Source organism: Ranitomeya imitator, chromosome 2 (genome assembly GCF_032444005.1).
Source record: "Ranitomeya imitator isolate aRanImi1 chromosome 2, aRanImi1.pri, whole genome shotgun sequence".
Lineage (NCBI taxonomy): Eukaryota > Metazoa > Chordata > Amphibia > Anura > Dendrobatidae > Ranitomeya > Ranitomeya imitator.
This window is the reverse complement of record NC_091283.1, coordinates 191,688,007-191,706,323: the sequence shown is the minus strand read 5'-3', so window position 1 is coordinate 191,706,323 and position 18,317 is coordinate 191,688,007. Positions and strand designations below refer to the sequence as shown.

General features: G+C 41.5%; 1 protein-coding gene across 3 annotated transcripts in view; it reads right to left on the bottom strand.

Moving 5' to 3' along the window:
• Window positions 1–18,317, bottom strand: part of ARHGAP4 (Rho GTPase activating protein 4) — a 96,076-nt gene that overhangs the window by 45,601 nt on the left and 32,158 nt on the right. For all 3 annotated transcript variants that reach the window (XR_011318038.1, XM_069748421.1, XM_069748422.1), the window contains exons 2-3: window positions 2,949–3,138; window positions 2,463–2,625 (exon numbers count right to left, since the gene is read on the bottom strand). Coding sequence is in view for 2 of the 3 variants with exons in the window: in XM_069748421.1 (XP_069604522.1) it covers window positions 2,463–2,625; window positions 2,949–3,138 (353 nt within the window). In the remaining variant the exon portion in view is untranslated. The remainder of the gene's footprint in view (window positions 1–2,462; window positions 2,626–2,948; window positions 3,139–18,317) is intronic.

Sequence of the window (18,317 nt, the reverse complement as noted above, 5' to 3'; positions counted from 1 at the left end):
CTTTCTTATTTAATAAAGCAGTCTTAAATACAGATATAGAAAGAAAGATAGATAGATAGATAGATATAATTAGATACATAGATATTAGATAGATATGAGATAGATAGATAGATAGATAGATAGATAGATAGATAGATAGAATTAGATAGATAGATATGAGATAGATAGATAGATAGAATTAGATAGATAGATAGATAGATAGATAGATAGATAGATAGATAGATAGATAGATAGAGATAGCTTCAGATATTTAATAAGCGTTGTGGAGATTATCCGGCAGCTTTTTAGCAATACATTTTTTTATATTGCGTGGGGTTCTCCTTATTTTTATTAACAAGCAAAGGTTAAGCAGACAGCTGCAGAATGATATTAATAGGATGGAAGATTCATGGATATTGGCCCCTTCCCAGCCTAATAAGACCAGCCCTCAGCCGCCACAGAAGTGGTGTTACCATTAGATACGTCAATTCTGGTGCTTAGCCTTGGCTCTTCCTGATTACCCTGGTGCATTGGCAATCGAGGTAATGGTTTTGGGGTTGATGTGAGTTGTGTAGTGTTTGCTGACATCAAGCACAAGGGTTAGTAATGGAGACCCCCCATTACTAACCCCTTAGTGAAAACATAGAATCACAAACACACAAAATTCCTTTATTTGTAAAAAGCACTCTTGACAAATTCCTTCTTTCACCTATTTATTACCATAAAAAAATCAACAGGGTCCGCCGTAATCCAAATGGAGGTCCCACAATGATACCTGTCTTCTTTGTCCAGTCTGTGGAGCCCCATTCATAGAACGCGGGTCCACAAACTGGAGCTACAGACACTGACGGGTCTCACACTGCACAGGGTGAGAACCAGCAATAAGTCATCACGCTGCGAGTGATGACTTCAGTAAGTTAACAACAGTCTAACAGCTGTGAACAACGATAACTTTAATGACGTCAGGGCTCGTCATAGAGGCCGGGTTCTCGCACTACGCAGCGTGAGAGCCGGCAGTGGCTGCTGCTCCAGTCTATGGAGCTGCGTTCTCTGAACGGAGCTCCATAGACTGGACAAAGAAGACGGGGATCACCATGAGACCTTCCAATTATGGACTACAGCGGACCTCTGTGGAATACTTTTTTGGGGTAATAATTTGGTAGAAGAGGGTAATTCTTGGGGAGTGCTTTTTACAGTGAAAAGACTTTTCTGTGTGTATTTATTTCTTCTGACTACGGGGTGAGTAATGGAGGTGTCTCTCCATTATTAACCCCTGGGCTTGATGCCAGCTGGCATTACATAGCTGACATCAACCCCAAAAAACATTATTCCAATTGCCGCCGCACTAGCGCAATTGGGAAGAGCCGAGGCTAAGCGTCAGAATTGGTGCATCTAATAGATGTGCCATTTCTGTGGCGGCCGAGGACTGGTTTTATTAAGCTGGGGAGGGGCCAATGTCCATGGCCCTTTCCAGACTATTAATATCAGCCTGCAGCTGTCTGCTTAGCCTTTGCTGGTTATTAAAAATAGAGGGAAACCCACATAATCTTTTTTTAGGGGGTCCTCCCTTTTTTAATAACCAGTAAAAACAAAGCAGACAGCTGTGAGGTGATATTAATAGGCTGGGAAGCACTATATTTATTGGCTCATTCCCAGATTTTTTTTTCATATGCAAATGCTCTAGATTGTATTCTCCTTCATTACAGGCATACTGCATGGATCCCCTATCTTGTGACAGCTCAGGACATTGTGGGTGATGCCACTGGCATCTGTCTTTGCTCATTATATCTAATTAATAAATTATTTGCTTTTCTTGACTTGGGTTCTTCCACAAGATTCAATCTCAGAGCCTCTAGCTTTTCAGGAAGCACTACTAAGTAGAGGAGAATTTTCTCTGCCTAAAGCTCTAAATTGTATTCTTCTTCATTACAGGCATAATGCTGGGGCATACATACCATTTGTACAACTTGTGTACTGGCACAGGGGCCCAAGCGGTATATTTATTATACTTGTAATTGTAACAACTCGTACAATAAAGTGAACAGATTATTTACGGCGATCGGTAATGCCATCCCATCTTATTTCTCTACTTTTTTTTAATCGATTATTCACGCTTACATTGTATGTATCTGTATTAATTGCTTTCTTCTCTTGCTTTGTTAAAAAAAAAATACCAAGACATTCAAGTTACACAAATGAGCTGAAAAGCAGAAGTCCATGGTTTGCCTTTAAAACCGCACGTTCCATATTTGGATAGTTCACATCTGCATATTCGGAATTTGCTTCAGCATTACAAAAACAGCAAAAGAAAAAAAAAAGGTATCCTTCTACAAAAGGGAACTAATAGAAAACTCAACGAGGGAACGAAAAAGTTACAATTTCTAAGTAAAAGCGGAAAAAAAAACAGATATATATATTGTCCATCTATATTTCATCCGCATTTTCATACGTTGATGTGAATAAGCATTTAGGCTAAGTCTAACCTTCTTTGTAAGGCGGATGAGATCCTCCCCTGTATGCGTGAGACGTGGAATAAGATGTGAGCTGTAAACGTCGCTGATGGCGGCATAATCCCGGCTTTCTTGACGTGTGTGGTTTAGGACCATGTACAAGCAATTGATCGGGGACAGAAGTGGCTGATCCTTTCTAAAGGAAAAAAAAAAAAGGAGAGAAGTGGTTTAGGCGGGGGCTACATGGCGACTTTGGCCTTGTTGGTTCACAGAGCGATACAAGTGAATAGGGTCATATTGCGACCCCCCGAGGGCTCTGTATCAAGCCAGTCGCAAAAAAAATGCAGATGAGGTTGGACTTCTTACAAATTGCTTGTGGCAGATGCAGTATTATTTGGGTCATAATGCGATCCCATTTACTTGCAACGGTAATTAAAGAACTTCGGTTGTGCAAAGGATGCCACAACCCTAATGTTAAAGAGAAGATTCCTACATTTTTCCCACCCATTTGGTCATTACCTGTGATGTTCCTTGGAGTTGCGGATCTTAGAGGAGAAGCGATCACACAACTTTTCAAGGTTTCGGGAATACTCCAGGTTGATCTCTGCTTTCCTGCGCAGGAACTCGCTCAATTCTTGCAGCAGCTGCTGTCGGTGCTCCACCTGAGCATCTATACATTTTCCTTGCTCGATCAGTTGGCTGCGGATCTCTACGAAGAGGAAGAGAACAGGTCAATGTAATGTCTGATCCTCATGGCAAGCATAGTAATAGGCCAAATAACTCAACATAGTTATTCTTGTATGACAGCCATTGCTCCAGCCACGTAGAAGTGAATGGTCACACGTGCACTACTGCTCCACTCTCAAAGGAGACTTTTGCCATGTAAATGACCTTGACAAAATCCTATATGACTCCATTATATGTTATTAGGGATCCATCTTCCACCATAGGGATCCGACGTTCAACCAATGCATCACAGATCCCTGCTGAATTACTGCAGACAATGAGCAGTATATTTGTGTTAAAAAGGAAAATCAGCACATAATGAAAGGTTTAATTTCTGCATATAAAAGTTAGAAACATTTTTGTTCATATATTTTTTTGCTATGGATTTAAAAAACGCCAGCAATCGACTGTGCCCAGGTGAATTTTCTGGGGGTTTTTTTGGAGTTAGTCTTTGACAGGACTGAAACTGATGAGGTTTGCGCCTACCACCCTAACAGGTTAACAGTGAGCCACAAACTGCACTATTGTATATGAGATCTAAATGTTATTCTTCATTCCAGGTACATTTATATGAAAAAGTTTGGGCACCCCTATTACTCTTAAGCTTAATGATGTATAAAAATTGTTGTTGTTTTTTTGCAACAGCTATTTCAGTTTCATATATCTAATAACTGTTGGACACAGTAATGTTTCTGCCTTGAAATGAGGTTTATTGTACTAACAGAAAATGTGCAATCTGCATTCAAACAAAATTTGACAGGTGCATAAGTATGGGCACCCTTATCATTTTCTTGTTTTAAATACTCCTACCTACTTTTTACTGACTTACTAAAGCACTTTTTTTGGTTTTCTAACCTCATTGAGCTTTGAACTTCATAGCCAGGTGTATGCAATCATGAGAAAAGCTTCTTAAAGTGGCCACTTGCAAGTTGTTCTCCTGTTTGAATCTCCTCTGAAGAGTGGCATCATGGGCTCCTCAAAACAACTGTCTAATGATCTGAAAACAAAGATTATCAACATAGTTGTTCAGGGGAAGGATACCAAAAGCTGTCTCAGAGATTTAACCTGTCAATTTCCACTGTGAGGAACATAGTAAGGAAATGGAAGAACACAGGTACAGTTCTTGTTAAGGCCTGAAGTGGCAGGCCAAGAAAAACATCAGAAAGGCAGAGAAGAAGAATGGTGAGATCAGTCATGGACAATCCTCAGACCACCTCCAGAGAGCTGCAGCATCAACTTGCTGCAGATGGTGTCACTGTGCATCGGTCAACTATACAATGCACTTTGCACAAGGAGAAGCTCTATGGGAGAGTGATGCGAAAGAAGCCGTTTCTGCAAGCACGCCACAAACAGAGTCGGCTGAGGTATGCAAAAGCACATTTGGAGAAGCCAATTTCTTTTTGGAAGAAGGTCCTGTGGACTGATGAAACCAAGATTGAGTTGTTTGGTCATACAAAAAGGCGTTATGCATGGCGGCCAAAAAACACAGCATTCCAAGAAAAACACTTGCTACCCACAGTAAAATTTGGTGGAAGTTCCATCATGCTTTGGGACTGTGTGGCCAATGCCAGCACCGGGAATCTTGTTAAAGTTGAGGGACGCATGGATTCCTCTCAGTATCAGCAGATTCTTGACAATAATGTTCATGAATCAGTGACAAAGTTGAAGTTACGCAGGGGATGGATCTTTCAGCAAGACAATGATCCAAAACACCGCTCCAAATCTACTCAGGCATTCATGCAGAGGAACAATTACACTGTTCTGGAATGGCCATCCCAGTCCCCAAACCTGAATATCATTGAACATCTGTGGGATAATTTGAAGAGAGCTGTCAATGCTCGGCGACCATCAAATTTAACTGAACTGGAATTGTTTTGTAAAGAGGAATGGTCAAAAATGCGTTCATCCAGGATCCAGGAACTCATTAAAAGCTACAGGAAGCGACTAGAGGCTGTTATTTTTGCAAAAGGAGGATCTACTAAATATTAATGTCACTTTTCTGGTGGGGTGCCCATACTTATGCACCTGTCAAATTTTGTTTGAATGCAGATTGCACATTTTCTGTTAGTACAATAAACCTCATTTCAAGGCAGAAACATTAATGTGTCCAACAGTTATTAGATATATGAAACTGAAATAGCTGTTGCAAAAAAAAACAATTTTTATAAAACATTAAGCTAAAGATTAATAGGGGTGCCCAAACTTTTTCATACAACTGTATATTGTACTGGTAGGTACAGAAATCTCTTCTTCATTACAGGTATATTGTACTGGTAGATACAGAAATATCTGTATATATTATTATTATTATTAATATACATTTTAATAGCGCCATTTATTCCATGGCGCTTTACATATATCTGTTCATTATGGTAATTTAAAAGAGCTGCATTTCTTTTTTTTTATTAAAGATACTAAAAAAATAATACTAATTGTATATTTTAATAAATGTGTGTGTGTGTGTGTGTGTAAATGCGTGTCCACATTTTATACATATGTGTGTGCATGGGTATTAACGTAGGGGAGACCAATGCATAAGTCCTACCCAGGGGCCCTTGTCTGTCAGTATCCGCCTCTGGCATTATCCACCTTCATAGCTTTTTATTATGTAGCCCAGGCCGACCATTATAGCATTTTCCATTCTAGGACTCCCTATTGCTGTCATAGACATTTTACTTTGTCAATTAAAGAAGCTAATTTTAGTAATGCAGAGCAATGGAGAATGTGCACTCACTGAACCATGCCCTCTGGATTGTGTAATGACATGTGGCATTTCGCCAAAACAACCCATGGATGCATACGGGCATTTTAAAAATCGGATTGCGCTAAAACGTCCCATGTGATTACTGTTTGCCTGTGATATCTCTGGTGAAGGCCCACCCTATGAGCTGTCACAACGTTGGCATCTGAAGAGCACTAGTGCCACAATGTCAGAGATTTGCCAGGGCTGGTTATTCCTAAGAGTCTGACGGCGGATTACACATTGAGTGGTCTTGCTTTTGCCTCCTTGTATCATCCTATTCATCGGGAGATGTTTATGTGTATAGTCGTGCTGCCCTGCGGGGCGAAGATTCAGCCTCTTTCGCTCGCTTGCACAGGACATCTACTGCTAGGACATGACAGCTCTCACTACGTGGAACAAAAGGCAATGACTGCATGACCCCCCCAGGACATCAGCTGTTGTGCTGGTCATCCATGCTTAAAAAGGAAGGGGTGGGGGGTCCTCGAAGAGAATAATGAAAGAGCAATTCACACTTTCTTTTGTATGTCTTCGAATTTTCACTGTAGAAAACCCATACACACATACACTCCATGGAGGAAAGTATTGGGAAAGGACCAAGGCGACCTCTGCCCTTCCGGTGCTTAATTTGGATTAGTGCACATAGGGAAGGCATTACTCTACTTTGATAGGAACGTCCACATGACTGACGACATGCTCCCTGAAATCCCAATTTTTCGGTAAGACGTGGCATGGTGCCTGCTAAGACACACCATGAGCGGTAATGCATTTCTTACTATTTGTAGCGTATTTTAGGTTTAGATTGTAAACGGTATCATTAGCCCCAATATGGTCTTATGGGACCTTACAAGAAGGCTGTGGTTGGGAGGTCTGATGTAGTAAATGAGCAGTGTTTAATAATGGAGTGATCATTTAACAGTGGATTTCAACCGTATCCTCAAATTAAAAGGGCTCTCCTACAATGGTAAGTGATGGCAGATCCTTAAAGGGAATCTATCTGCATTTTTTTTGTACCCCATCTGAGAGTAGAATGATGTAGGGGCAGATACCCTGATTCCAGTGATGTGTCACTTGCTGGTCTGTATGCTGCCAATTTGATACAATCCCCGTTTTCTCTGCTACAGATCTACCAGTTCTCTGAATGCTGACTTCTGTATAACTCCGCCCACACTACTGATTGGCTGCTTTCAGTGTACGCTGTGCAGAATGTTGCCAATCAGTGGCAGGGGGCAGGGCTGGACTGCATGGCAGGAGGTTTACTAGTCTTCTAGTGATTATCTCTTGCTGATAAAACAGTGTTTTTATCAACACTACACAAAGCAGCCTAGTAAGTGACACATCGCTGGAATCAGGGTCTTTGCCTCTATATCATGCTGCTCTCAGATTAGGTATAAAAACCTGGTGATAGATTCCCTTTAAAATCTTGATTGGTGCGGTCAAACTGCTGAGATCCCTACTGATCCTTAGCGTGGAGAGGTTACCAATCTCAGACAAGTATGGCATATCCAGAAGACATCTGGAAAAGGAGGTCCCCCAACCTTCTTATGCCAGCTGCCATTAATAGACAGGTGTCTGCACATGTATGGTTCTCTCCAGCTACTTTCAGGCTTTCCGTGAACGAAGAGAGTCATGCCTGCGGGGCCACCTCTCTAATCACAAAGGTGCAAGATGGGGCCCACCCGTTTCTCGAGATCACTGCAGATCCAAGAGATAGGACTTGTACCCTTCAGCTATTCTGAGTTGGAAACCTGTGGGCCAAGTGCTCCTCTGACCTCGTCTGCGATTTTTTTTGTAATTTTATCGATGCTGAGCCTTTTCCTTTAAATCCTGGATATACGACAACCCTCTAGGCCATAGTTCCGGAGATAGTTCCGTACAGTATAGTAATTAATCCCAACTTCTTACAGACCCTATTAGGAGGCATAGAAGAACCATAAGGAAAGTGGGCAGCACTGATCTGATGTCTAGTAACCTCGATGCCATGTGTTTAGTCACCCAGTCACCCGGCATACACCGGCCCTTCCCTGCTCTCCATCTTCCTGCATCTGTAACTTCTGTGCTGATTCCCAGAACTTTCTGAGCCTGCTTGGATTAGAAGAACTTCGACAAACATCCACATAACTGTCTACATCCTAGACGTTAAGAATGGGAATCCTTCCCCCTAACCATAGGCATTTATTTTATTATCTAAATAGATTCCATTGTTATAACAATATATAATGCAAGAATAATAATAATAATCATAATCTAATATATAAAGCTGAATGTGTGTATGTATGTACAGTTAGGGCCAGAAATATTTGGACAGTGACACAATTTTCGCGAGTTGGGCTCTGCATGCCACCACATTGGATTTGAAATGAAACCTCTACAACAGAATTCAAGTGCAGATTGTAACGTTTAATTTGAAGGGTTGAACAAAAATATCCGATAGAAAATGTAGGAATTGTACACATTTCTTTACAAACACTCCACATTTTAGGAGGTCAAAAGTAATTGGACAAATAAACATAACCCAAACAAAATATTTTTATTTTCAATATTTTGTTGCAAATCCTTTGGAGGCAATCACTGCCTTAAGTCTGGAACCCATGGACATCACCAAACGCTGGGTTTCCTCCTTCTTAATGCTTTGCCAGGCTTTTACAGCCGCAGCCTTCAGGTCTTGCTTGTTTGTGGGTCTTTCCGTCTTAAGTCTGGATTTGAGCAAGTGAAATGCATGCTCAATTGGGTTTAGATCTGGAGATTGACTTGGCCATTGCAGAATGTTCCACTTTTTGGCACTCATGAACTCCTGGGTAGCTTTGGCTGTATGCTTGGGGTCATTGTCCATCTGTACTATGAAGCGCCGTCCAATCAACTTTGCAGCATTTGGCTGAATCTGGGCTGAAAGTATATCCCGGTACACTTCAGAATTCATCCGGCTACTCTTGTCTGCTCTTATGTCATCAATAAACACAAGTGACCCAGTGCCATTGAAAGCCATGCATGCCCATGCCATCACGTTGCCTCCACCATGTTTTACAGAGGATGTGGTGTGCCTTGGATCATGTGCCGTTCCCTTTCTTCTCCAAACTTTTGTCTTCCCATCATTCTGGTACAGGTTGATCTTGGTCTCATCTGTCCATAGAATACTTTTCCAGAACTGAGCTGGCTTCTTGAGGTGTTTTTCTGCAAATTTAACTCTGGCCTGTCTATTTTTGGTATTGATGAATGGTTTGCATCTAGATGTGAACCCTTTGTATTTACGGTCATGGAGTCTTCTCTTTACTGTTGACTTAGAGACAGATACACCTACTTCACTGAGAGTGTTCTGGACTTCAGTTGATGTTGTGAACGGGTTCTTCTTCACCAAATTAAGTATGCGGCGATCATCCACCACTGTTGTCATCCGTGGACGCCCAGGCCTTTTTGAGTTCCCAAGCTCACCAGTCAATTCCTTTTTTCTCAGAATGTACCCAACTGTTGATTTTGCTACTCCAAGCATGTCTGCTATCTCTCTGATGGATTTTTTCTTTTTTTTCAGCCTCAGGATGTTCTGCTTCACCTCAATTGAGAGTTCCTTTGACCGCATGTTGTCTGCTCACAGCAACAGCTTCCAAATGCAAAACCACACACCTGGAATCCACCCCTAACCTTTTAACTACTTCATTGATTACAGGTTAACGAGGGAGACGCCTTCAGAGTTAATTGCAGCCCTTAGAGTCCATTGTCCAATTACTTTTGGTCCCTTGAAAAAGAGGACGCTATGCATTACAGAGCTATGATTCCTAAACCCTTTCTCCGATTTGGATGTGGAAACTATCATATTGCAGCTGGGAGTGTGCACTTTCAGCCCATATTACATATATAATTTTATTTCTGAACATGTTTTTGTAAACAGCTAAAATAACAAAACTTGTGTCACTGTCCAAATATTTCTGGCCCTAACTGTATGTGTGTATATCCGGGATTGGCATCTGCACCGTCGCAGCTACAGCCACCAAATTTTGCACAGTCACACGTCTGGACCCCGAGAGTGTCATAGGCTATGTTGTGAGGTGAAAATTTAACCCCGCGCTTTCCTATTCACCAAACAATTTTGCCCCTATCTACATAATGGGGAAAAAGTGAAAGGAAAAGTGTTGGAGGCAAATTGACAGCTGCCAGATGTGAACAAGGGGGACTTAAAGAGTGAGAGCGATGGCGCCAAAGAGTATATACCGTACAGTTGCTAAGTTGGGGCCCCGACATGGGATACTCACCACACACGGGGATATGAACACACACACAAAATGCGCCACACACTACCACGTGCTTGAACACATATACCACCCTCAGCACACATTTCACCACACATACACCAACCTCGCCACATAAAAGTTGAAACACAAATGTCGCCGCTCAAAACTCGCCACATGCAAAACTAGACTCACGCAAAACTCGCCACACATGCAAAACTCACCTCATGGAAAACTCGCCACACATGCAAAACTCGCCACATGCAAAACTTGCACACGTGGAAAAATTGCCACATGCAAAAGTTGCCTCACACAAAACTTGCACATACTCAAAACGCACCACACATAAAACTCACCACACGCAAAACTCGCCATGCGCAAAACTTGCTGCCCACAACTTGCTACACTAACCTGTCACATGCAACTCGACACACAAAAAGTTGCTACACGCATGTCGCCACACGCAACTCAACACACACAACTTGGCACACGAAACTCGCCCTAAAACACACACAAGTCTGGTATTATCCTTCAAAAATAAAAATCTGATTAATAAGCAGACAAACTACAAGAGCAACAAATGTACCATATAGGAAATACTATTATATGTATGTGTGAGCTAATATATACTGCCAGGGGAGAGGGCTTCCCGTTGGCTGGAGATTTATCAGGCTGCCAATTTAGCTTACAAATACTGAGGTAAAAATACTGACCAAATAACGTGTGAACGAGGTCTAATACAGGAGGAGATGACACACAGATATATACTATAAACAAGAGGAGATGACACACAGGTATATACTATATACAGGAGAGATGACACAGGTATATACTATATACAGGAGGAGATGACACACAGGTATATACTATATACAGGAGGAGATGACACACGTATATACTATATACAGGAGGAGATGACATAAGGGTATATACTATATACAGGAGGAGATGACACACAGGTATATACTATATACAGGAGGAGATGACACACAGGTATATACTATATACAGGAGGAGATGACACACACATATATACTATATACAGGGGAGATGACACACAGGTATATACTATATACAGGAGGAGATGACAACCTGGTATATACTATATACAGGGGAGATGACATACAGGTACATACTATATACAGGGGCGAGGACACACAGGTATGTACTATATACAGTGGAAATGACACAGGTATATACTATATACAGGAGGAGATGACATACAGGTATATACTATATACTGGAGGAGATGCCACACAGGTATATACTATATAGAGGAGGAGATGACACACGTATATACTATATACAGGAGGAGATGACATACAGGTATATACTATATACAGGAGATGACATACAGGTATATACTATATATAGGAGGAGATGACATACAGTTATATAGTATATACAGAAGAGATGACATACAGGTATATAATATATACAGGAGGAGATGACACATTGGTATATACAATATACAGGAGGAGATGACATACAGCAGGTATATACTATTTACAGGGGAGATAACATACAGGTATATACTATATACAAGAGAAGACATACAGGTGTATACTATATATAAGGGAGATGACAAACATCTATATACTGAGGTGAAAATGAGGGGTGTGAGGTGAAAATGAAAAGGTGTGAGTGAAAAATGAGAGGAGTGAGGGAAAATAGTCGAGTGATCGGAAAATGACAGATGTGAGGTTGAAATGACAAGTGTTAGGGGGGAATGAGAGGAGTGAGGGGGGAAATAAGAGGAGTGAGGGGGAAAATGAGAGGTGTAACGGAGAAAATGAGAGGCGTGATGGGAAAATAAGAGACGTGACGTGCTATAACTAACCACAGATATTTACTATGCCCAGGCAACGCCGGGCTCTTCAGCTAGTCATAAATAAAATAATAAATGAAAAAAATAATTACACTAATAATACAAGTAGCAAAAAATAAAATAGCAAAACTATGTATAAAAATAATCAACGAAATATATAATATATAATAACACTAAATAATAATAACAAATGAAATAAATAATAAAATAACAATAACAGTAATTATACTAAAATAATAAATAACAATCATAAATTATGCTATAAGCAGCCACATTATCACTGCGCAGTTTGCCATCAGCATAGGACAGCTGGTGACATATCCTATGACCTTTACAATGCACCGCGAACGCAGCGCCCGAGCACAGCGGGATAATATATTATCTATAAATAGAGGCAACCTACCTGTAGAGAATACCCAGAACGCCTCACGCCGCCTGATGCCGCAATTTATTCTTGTAACCTTGAGACGCGGCCACACTGACACTTAGTGGTGCAAATTTTTGCTTTTATCTAAATAGTTTCATTTAAAAAGTTTAAGAATGTTGTAAACGACACAGAAGTCAGAAGGATGAGGGTATAAACATGTGGAGTGCTAATGGATTATCATGGACCCTGCGGACATGTGGAGTGCCGATGGATTATCATGGACCCTGCGGACATGTGGAGTGCCGATGGATTATCATGGACCCTGCGGACATGTGGAGTGCCAATGGATTATCATTGACCCCCCAACATCTGGAGTGCTAATGGATTATCATGGACCCTGCGGACATGTTGAGTGCCAATGGATTATCATGGACCCCCCCCCAACATGTGGAGTGCCAATGAACTATCATGGACCCCCCCAACATGTGGAATGATGATGGATTATCATGGAACCCCCCCAACATGTGAAGTGCCGATGGATTATCATGGACCCCGCGGACATGTAGAGTGCCAATGGATTATCATGGACCATACCATGTGGCGTGCCAATGGATTATCATGGACCCTGCCAATATGTGGAGTGCCGATGGATTATCATGGACCCTGCCAACATGTGGAGTGCCGATGGATTATCATGGACCACACAATGTGGAGTGCCGGTGGATTATCATGGACCCCGCCAACATGTGGAGTGCCAATGGCTTATCATGGACCATACCATGTGGAGTGCCGATGGATTATCATGGACCCCACCAACATGTAGAGTGCCAATAGATTATCATTGTAGTCGGGGTCCTACTGAAGCCCACATATAGCATGTCACATGCTTAGTGTTCTCATATATCCATTTTCTTTGTTCCTCTTGGCAAGAAATCAAGATATCACAGTAAAAAAACATATCTTCGGCAGTGACATATGTGGGAACCAAAAATAAGCGTATGTGAATATGATGTCTTTTAGATGCCGGCGTACAGAATACGATTCAGGAGAATGTTAGTGGTGCTTTTCCTGAAACTCATTTTTTTGGCATCTTTTTGGTAATTTTTCTAAACTGTGTATATAAATTAGTGAGGAATGGACCAATCACTTCTTTGCCCCACTTCTCAGTAGGTCATTTTGACTTTGCAGTGCATTTATTCAATCTTTTTAGCATTTTTTAAAGGAAATCTGTCTGCAGGGTTTTACTATGTAATCTGAGAGCAGCATGGTGTAGGGGCAGAGAGCCGGGTTGCAGCAATGTGTCACTTATTGGGCTACTGTGTTGTTGTGTTAATAAAATGAGTGTTTTATCAGCAGGAAATTATCACTACAGGACTAGATGTTTCGTTCCTCCTAGTCCAACCTCACCAGTGATTGGCAGCTTTCTGTCAATGTAGAGTGTACACAAGAAGCTGCCAATCAGGGGTGTGAGCGGGGTTATAAACAGCTCAGCATTCAGAGCTCTGCTTGATCTACAGCAGATAAACCAGGAATTGTAAATTACAGCAAGCAGCCCAGCAAGTAATACATCGCTGGGATCAGGGTCTCTGCCCCTATATTATGCTGTTCTTCCATTATAAAGTAAAAACCTTCTTATATATTCCCTTTAAGCACTTTTTTAGGCAGATTCCTGAGCGGACCTACCCGAAAATACATCGTCTACACATTCCCTAACTGGCCATGCTCCTATACAAATCCCATAAGTCGCCATTTTTCATTCTAGCTATGGATTTATAGGCAATTCATCCATAAAGAGGATAAGTAAAGGGTCGTATCCACCCATTAACCCATTAGCCAAATTACAATAAACACTGACATCAAGTCGCCAAGACCAGAATTCCATCTCATTAAGTTAAATTTCTTCCGAAAGCTAAAAGGGTCCATCCCTGGGGATACGGACAGTTCATGGCTTGACCCATTTAGGTCTCCACTAAGAGCTCAACATCTTCTCTCTTGTGTGCTGGAATTGAGGATGACATCTGATCCTAAATGCAAGACCCCACACTGTCTCATTGACTTTTTGAACCACAAGCAACTTCCCCCCTTACTCCAGGCAGTATTTAACGAGCTCTTATTTATGAAGTCAGATGCCTGACAGGTCAATGGTCTACTAGATTAGGGTCTCTTAGGGCTTACAACAGAGTATGAATTCCATCAATTCATAGATGCATTTAGAGCACAATACATTATTACGTCCTTGTGTGATCTTCGTTGTCACAATATCTCTGGGGGTTTTTTTTTCAGGAAATAGAGGAGTTTTGATTCCAAGAAAGTCCATCACCCTACAAATTGCCATGTAAGCAACTTCCGTACATTCTTCAGCCAAAAGAAATTGAAATTTTTTTATGCACAAGAATCAATGTATTTATCAAGGGAACCTGGAGCGGCGTAAATATACTTTGTGCAGGAATGGCTGGCTTCACACGGCCTAGATTCACTAGCAGAGTTTAGACCAGAAGACCAAGCCCAACTGTCTCGTCTCCCGACCTGAGCTAACTGCTTCAGATATACCTACGAGACAGTTAATTCAGGTTGGGAGAACTGATGGCCACGCTGGGTCTTCCAATCCAAGCACACTGCGGATTCGTGAACCCGGCCTAAGTAGTGTTTTACATGCTATGAATTGTCATTTCGCAACATCAGGAATTAAATTGCTTAGATTGAAGGAGTTGTCCGGACTTAAGCTACAAATCTGGAGTCACTCTATGTGACTGCAAACTTGTGAATCCTTATAGCGTGAGAACTGCACAGCGTGAGGATTCTCCGGCGCCGGGAGCGGGAGGTCATGTGACCGCAAGTATGAGATTTGCATAATTCCAGCCACATTCCGACTAGAGAGTATCAATCACTCAATCAATATACTTGCATTGAGCGAGGTCACACATGTCTATTCGGCAAGAAGAAGGCAGTGGTTCTCAAATTCCCCAACAATCTGGCTGCCGTTGTTATGGCACAATGTTTTTGGGGTTCTGTGGCCCAGAGGCTAGCGGCTTTGCCTGGCAGCAGGGGTAATATTGAAGACCTAGGAGCAGGTACTGGGTGGCGGTGGTTGCCATGCAGAGTAAGGACCCATTTAAAGTCACGATGACAGGATGGTGGGCTTATACACTTTGCTCAAAAAAGTAACTAAGAACTTCATATAGTAGTATATATAAAAAAAAAAACAAATCTAGAAACAGATAATTGGCTTAGACTAAGCCAGAAAATACAGGATTAAGGCCAAGGCACCAATAAAGTGACATTTAGCCTCATATGCCCTAAAAATGTGGTGGCCATTATTGCTTTGGTACTATGTCTTTGAGGTGTTGTGACCTAGAACCATGGGGGCTTTGACCGTCAGAAGAAGTACAGTTGACCACCTGGATCATTCCCTGTGTAGGTACTATATTGCGGTGGTTGCCATATAACATCCATATATGAGTCCCGATGTCTTGGACCAATCTGACCCAAACAAGCAGCCACAACCCACCTAAGGAGGCCAAATCACGTACTGTGGAATATGGATGTGTGAATGGGGTCTTACTCAGCTGAATGAGCATGAGTTGTAATACCAGTCACAGCCCAATAAAGTACTGGTTCAGTGTCTAAAAAAAAATGTAAAAGACAAAGACAACCCCTTGAATTTCTTTCCCCCATGTGAATGTACACAATAGTTCAAAAAGCATTGATGGCAACAAAAGTCATTGTGTACATAGCTAGAAGATATGACAAGTCAGAGTCATTTGTGGAAAGGTCATACGAGAGAAATCAAGAAGAGAGGACTATAAAGAGAGCAGTCAAAGATCAATAAGTATAAATATAAACACGAAACAAAAGGTGGATAGGCCACGACAGACTTCTTAAATACTTGAAGTGACGACTATCCAGATGATGAGCCATTCCTCATGCACAATTAGCCCAAGGGTTAAACAGCTCCCGTCTATTTCCGTGTAGACAACCAAGAATAGAACGCTCTATATTCCTGGGCTCTCCAGCCACAGTACAACTTCCAAGACCGGAATTACTTTTCACTTCATTACAGGGTGTGATAACCACTTTGGTCCATCCATATGTTGAAGTTGCTTCTAAGCCCGGAGAGTGATCTGATGATTCACATTGGTAATTAGAGAGCAGGGGGGCAGTGTTGGAATGAAAAACTTGCTGAGACGAATTATATTTTTCACTAAATTGCTTCTTGAGTCAACCAAAAATTGCCCAGTAAAAGGAAAGATATGAACCCAAGAGGTCGAAATAACTTACTAGACATTAAAATTGAAGCAATATTTTGCTTAGACATACATTGAAGCTCTAAGACAAAGTGCAGAAGCTATAATTGTAACCCCCAGCTACTTGATGTTAAAGTCAATCTGTATGCCCCACCTGGCTAAGAAGTCAGGTGGCAAGTGCAATATCTTGAATATCTAGAAAATGTAACTGTTCGGCAAGTGCCCATTTAAATGGACTATACTGGGTTAAGAAAACTCAACCTTACTGGTGAGAATTGGTCTGGTTTTATGTCCACCATGGTGGCATGTGGCGTCTATGAGAATTTGGATGATGGTGACTTGTTTGGTTGGTTTGGTTGTCCCTTCTGACCAAAGACAACACCCTCCATATGTCCTACTAGGAGGTCAGAGAAAGGCGTTATCCTCTGTGAGTTGTGACCACCTCCTTTATGACAAGGAGTGGAGAGTTGGTTTCCAAATCTACGGCCATCTGTTGTCTTTTATCCTTTTCACAACTACACTGAAGGGAAATTGATGCAGAACTTATCCCATAGATTCCTATTGGATCGTTCTCTGATGAAGCCCCATCAGATTGTTTGGGGCATCTAGAAGAATGATTGTCCGGAGAAAAACAGGTGACTGCTAGCATGAGCCATGCGTCACATCAACAGTAAAGCATTGTGAGACACTTCATGTGTGGGGGGACTTTCATCTGCGGAGGGGTCTCACTCACAAATTTTGCCTATGAACACTGCCATGAATAAAGAATGGGGTCTAAACATCCTCCAAGACCAACTTCACCCGACCATCCAGGAGCAATTTGGTGATGAACAATTCTCTTTCCAGTATGATGGAGACCATGTCACAAGGGAAAATTGATAACTAAGCGTCTCGGTGAACAAAACATTGAAACTTTGAGTCCAGGATCAGGAAACCGCATTGAACATCTGTGATCCATCCTCAAAACTCTAAGAACTGATTAGGAAAGATTGGGTTGCCATCAGTTAGGATTTGGATGGACATTGACCACCATTCATTGTATTACTACGTGTCGCCTGAGGTGACGAGGGAAATTCAGCCCATACAAAATCATCTGTTTCCTGGATAACTTTCAATCTTAAATATTCTATACATGAATAAGTGGTTAATAAGCTTCGTAAAACCTCAAAGACAGCACTGGTGAGAATACCACAACATCTACAATAGACCATATGTTTTTGTGACGTACATGATCCCTCTTGTTTGAGATCAATTATCTAGAAGACCATTATTTATTGAAGAAGTCCTCTCAAAGAGGCATAACTGTATGTAGTCAAACTTTATTACATTCCTCCAAAATTTTCTGAGATGGGTGTGAATGTTTAGAGAAGAAATGTAGAAATGTAGACATTTTTCTTGAGATCAGTAACCTCCCACGTGGTGTTGGACAATGGGTGGATAAGATGACTTGGCTGCAGGCTTGATCTGCTCTCTGTGAATTTACAGAAGTGAAAGTATGCCAGAAAGAAGAAATAAAACCACGTTTCAAAATTGGTATTTTTTCTTTTAAAAGAACAAGGAAATCTGTTACATAAAGAATATGGGTTTCATGAGAATCCGCACTAACGGTTCTACATGAATTGTGCTTCCACCATTGCTTGTCTTATGGGAATGCCAATTGCTCAGTTGTTGTGATGGCTAGATGATTGGGTCAGAGCACCTTCAGAAAGGGCAGGTCCAGAGGGATGTTCCTGGTATACAGCAGTTGGTAACTACCAAAAGTGG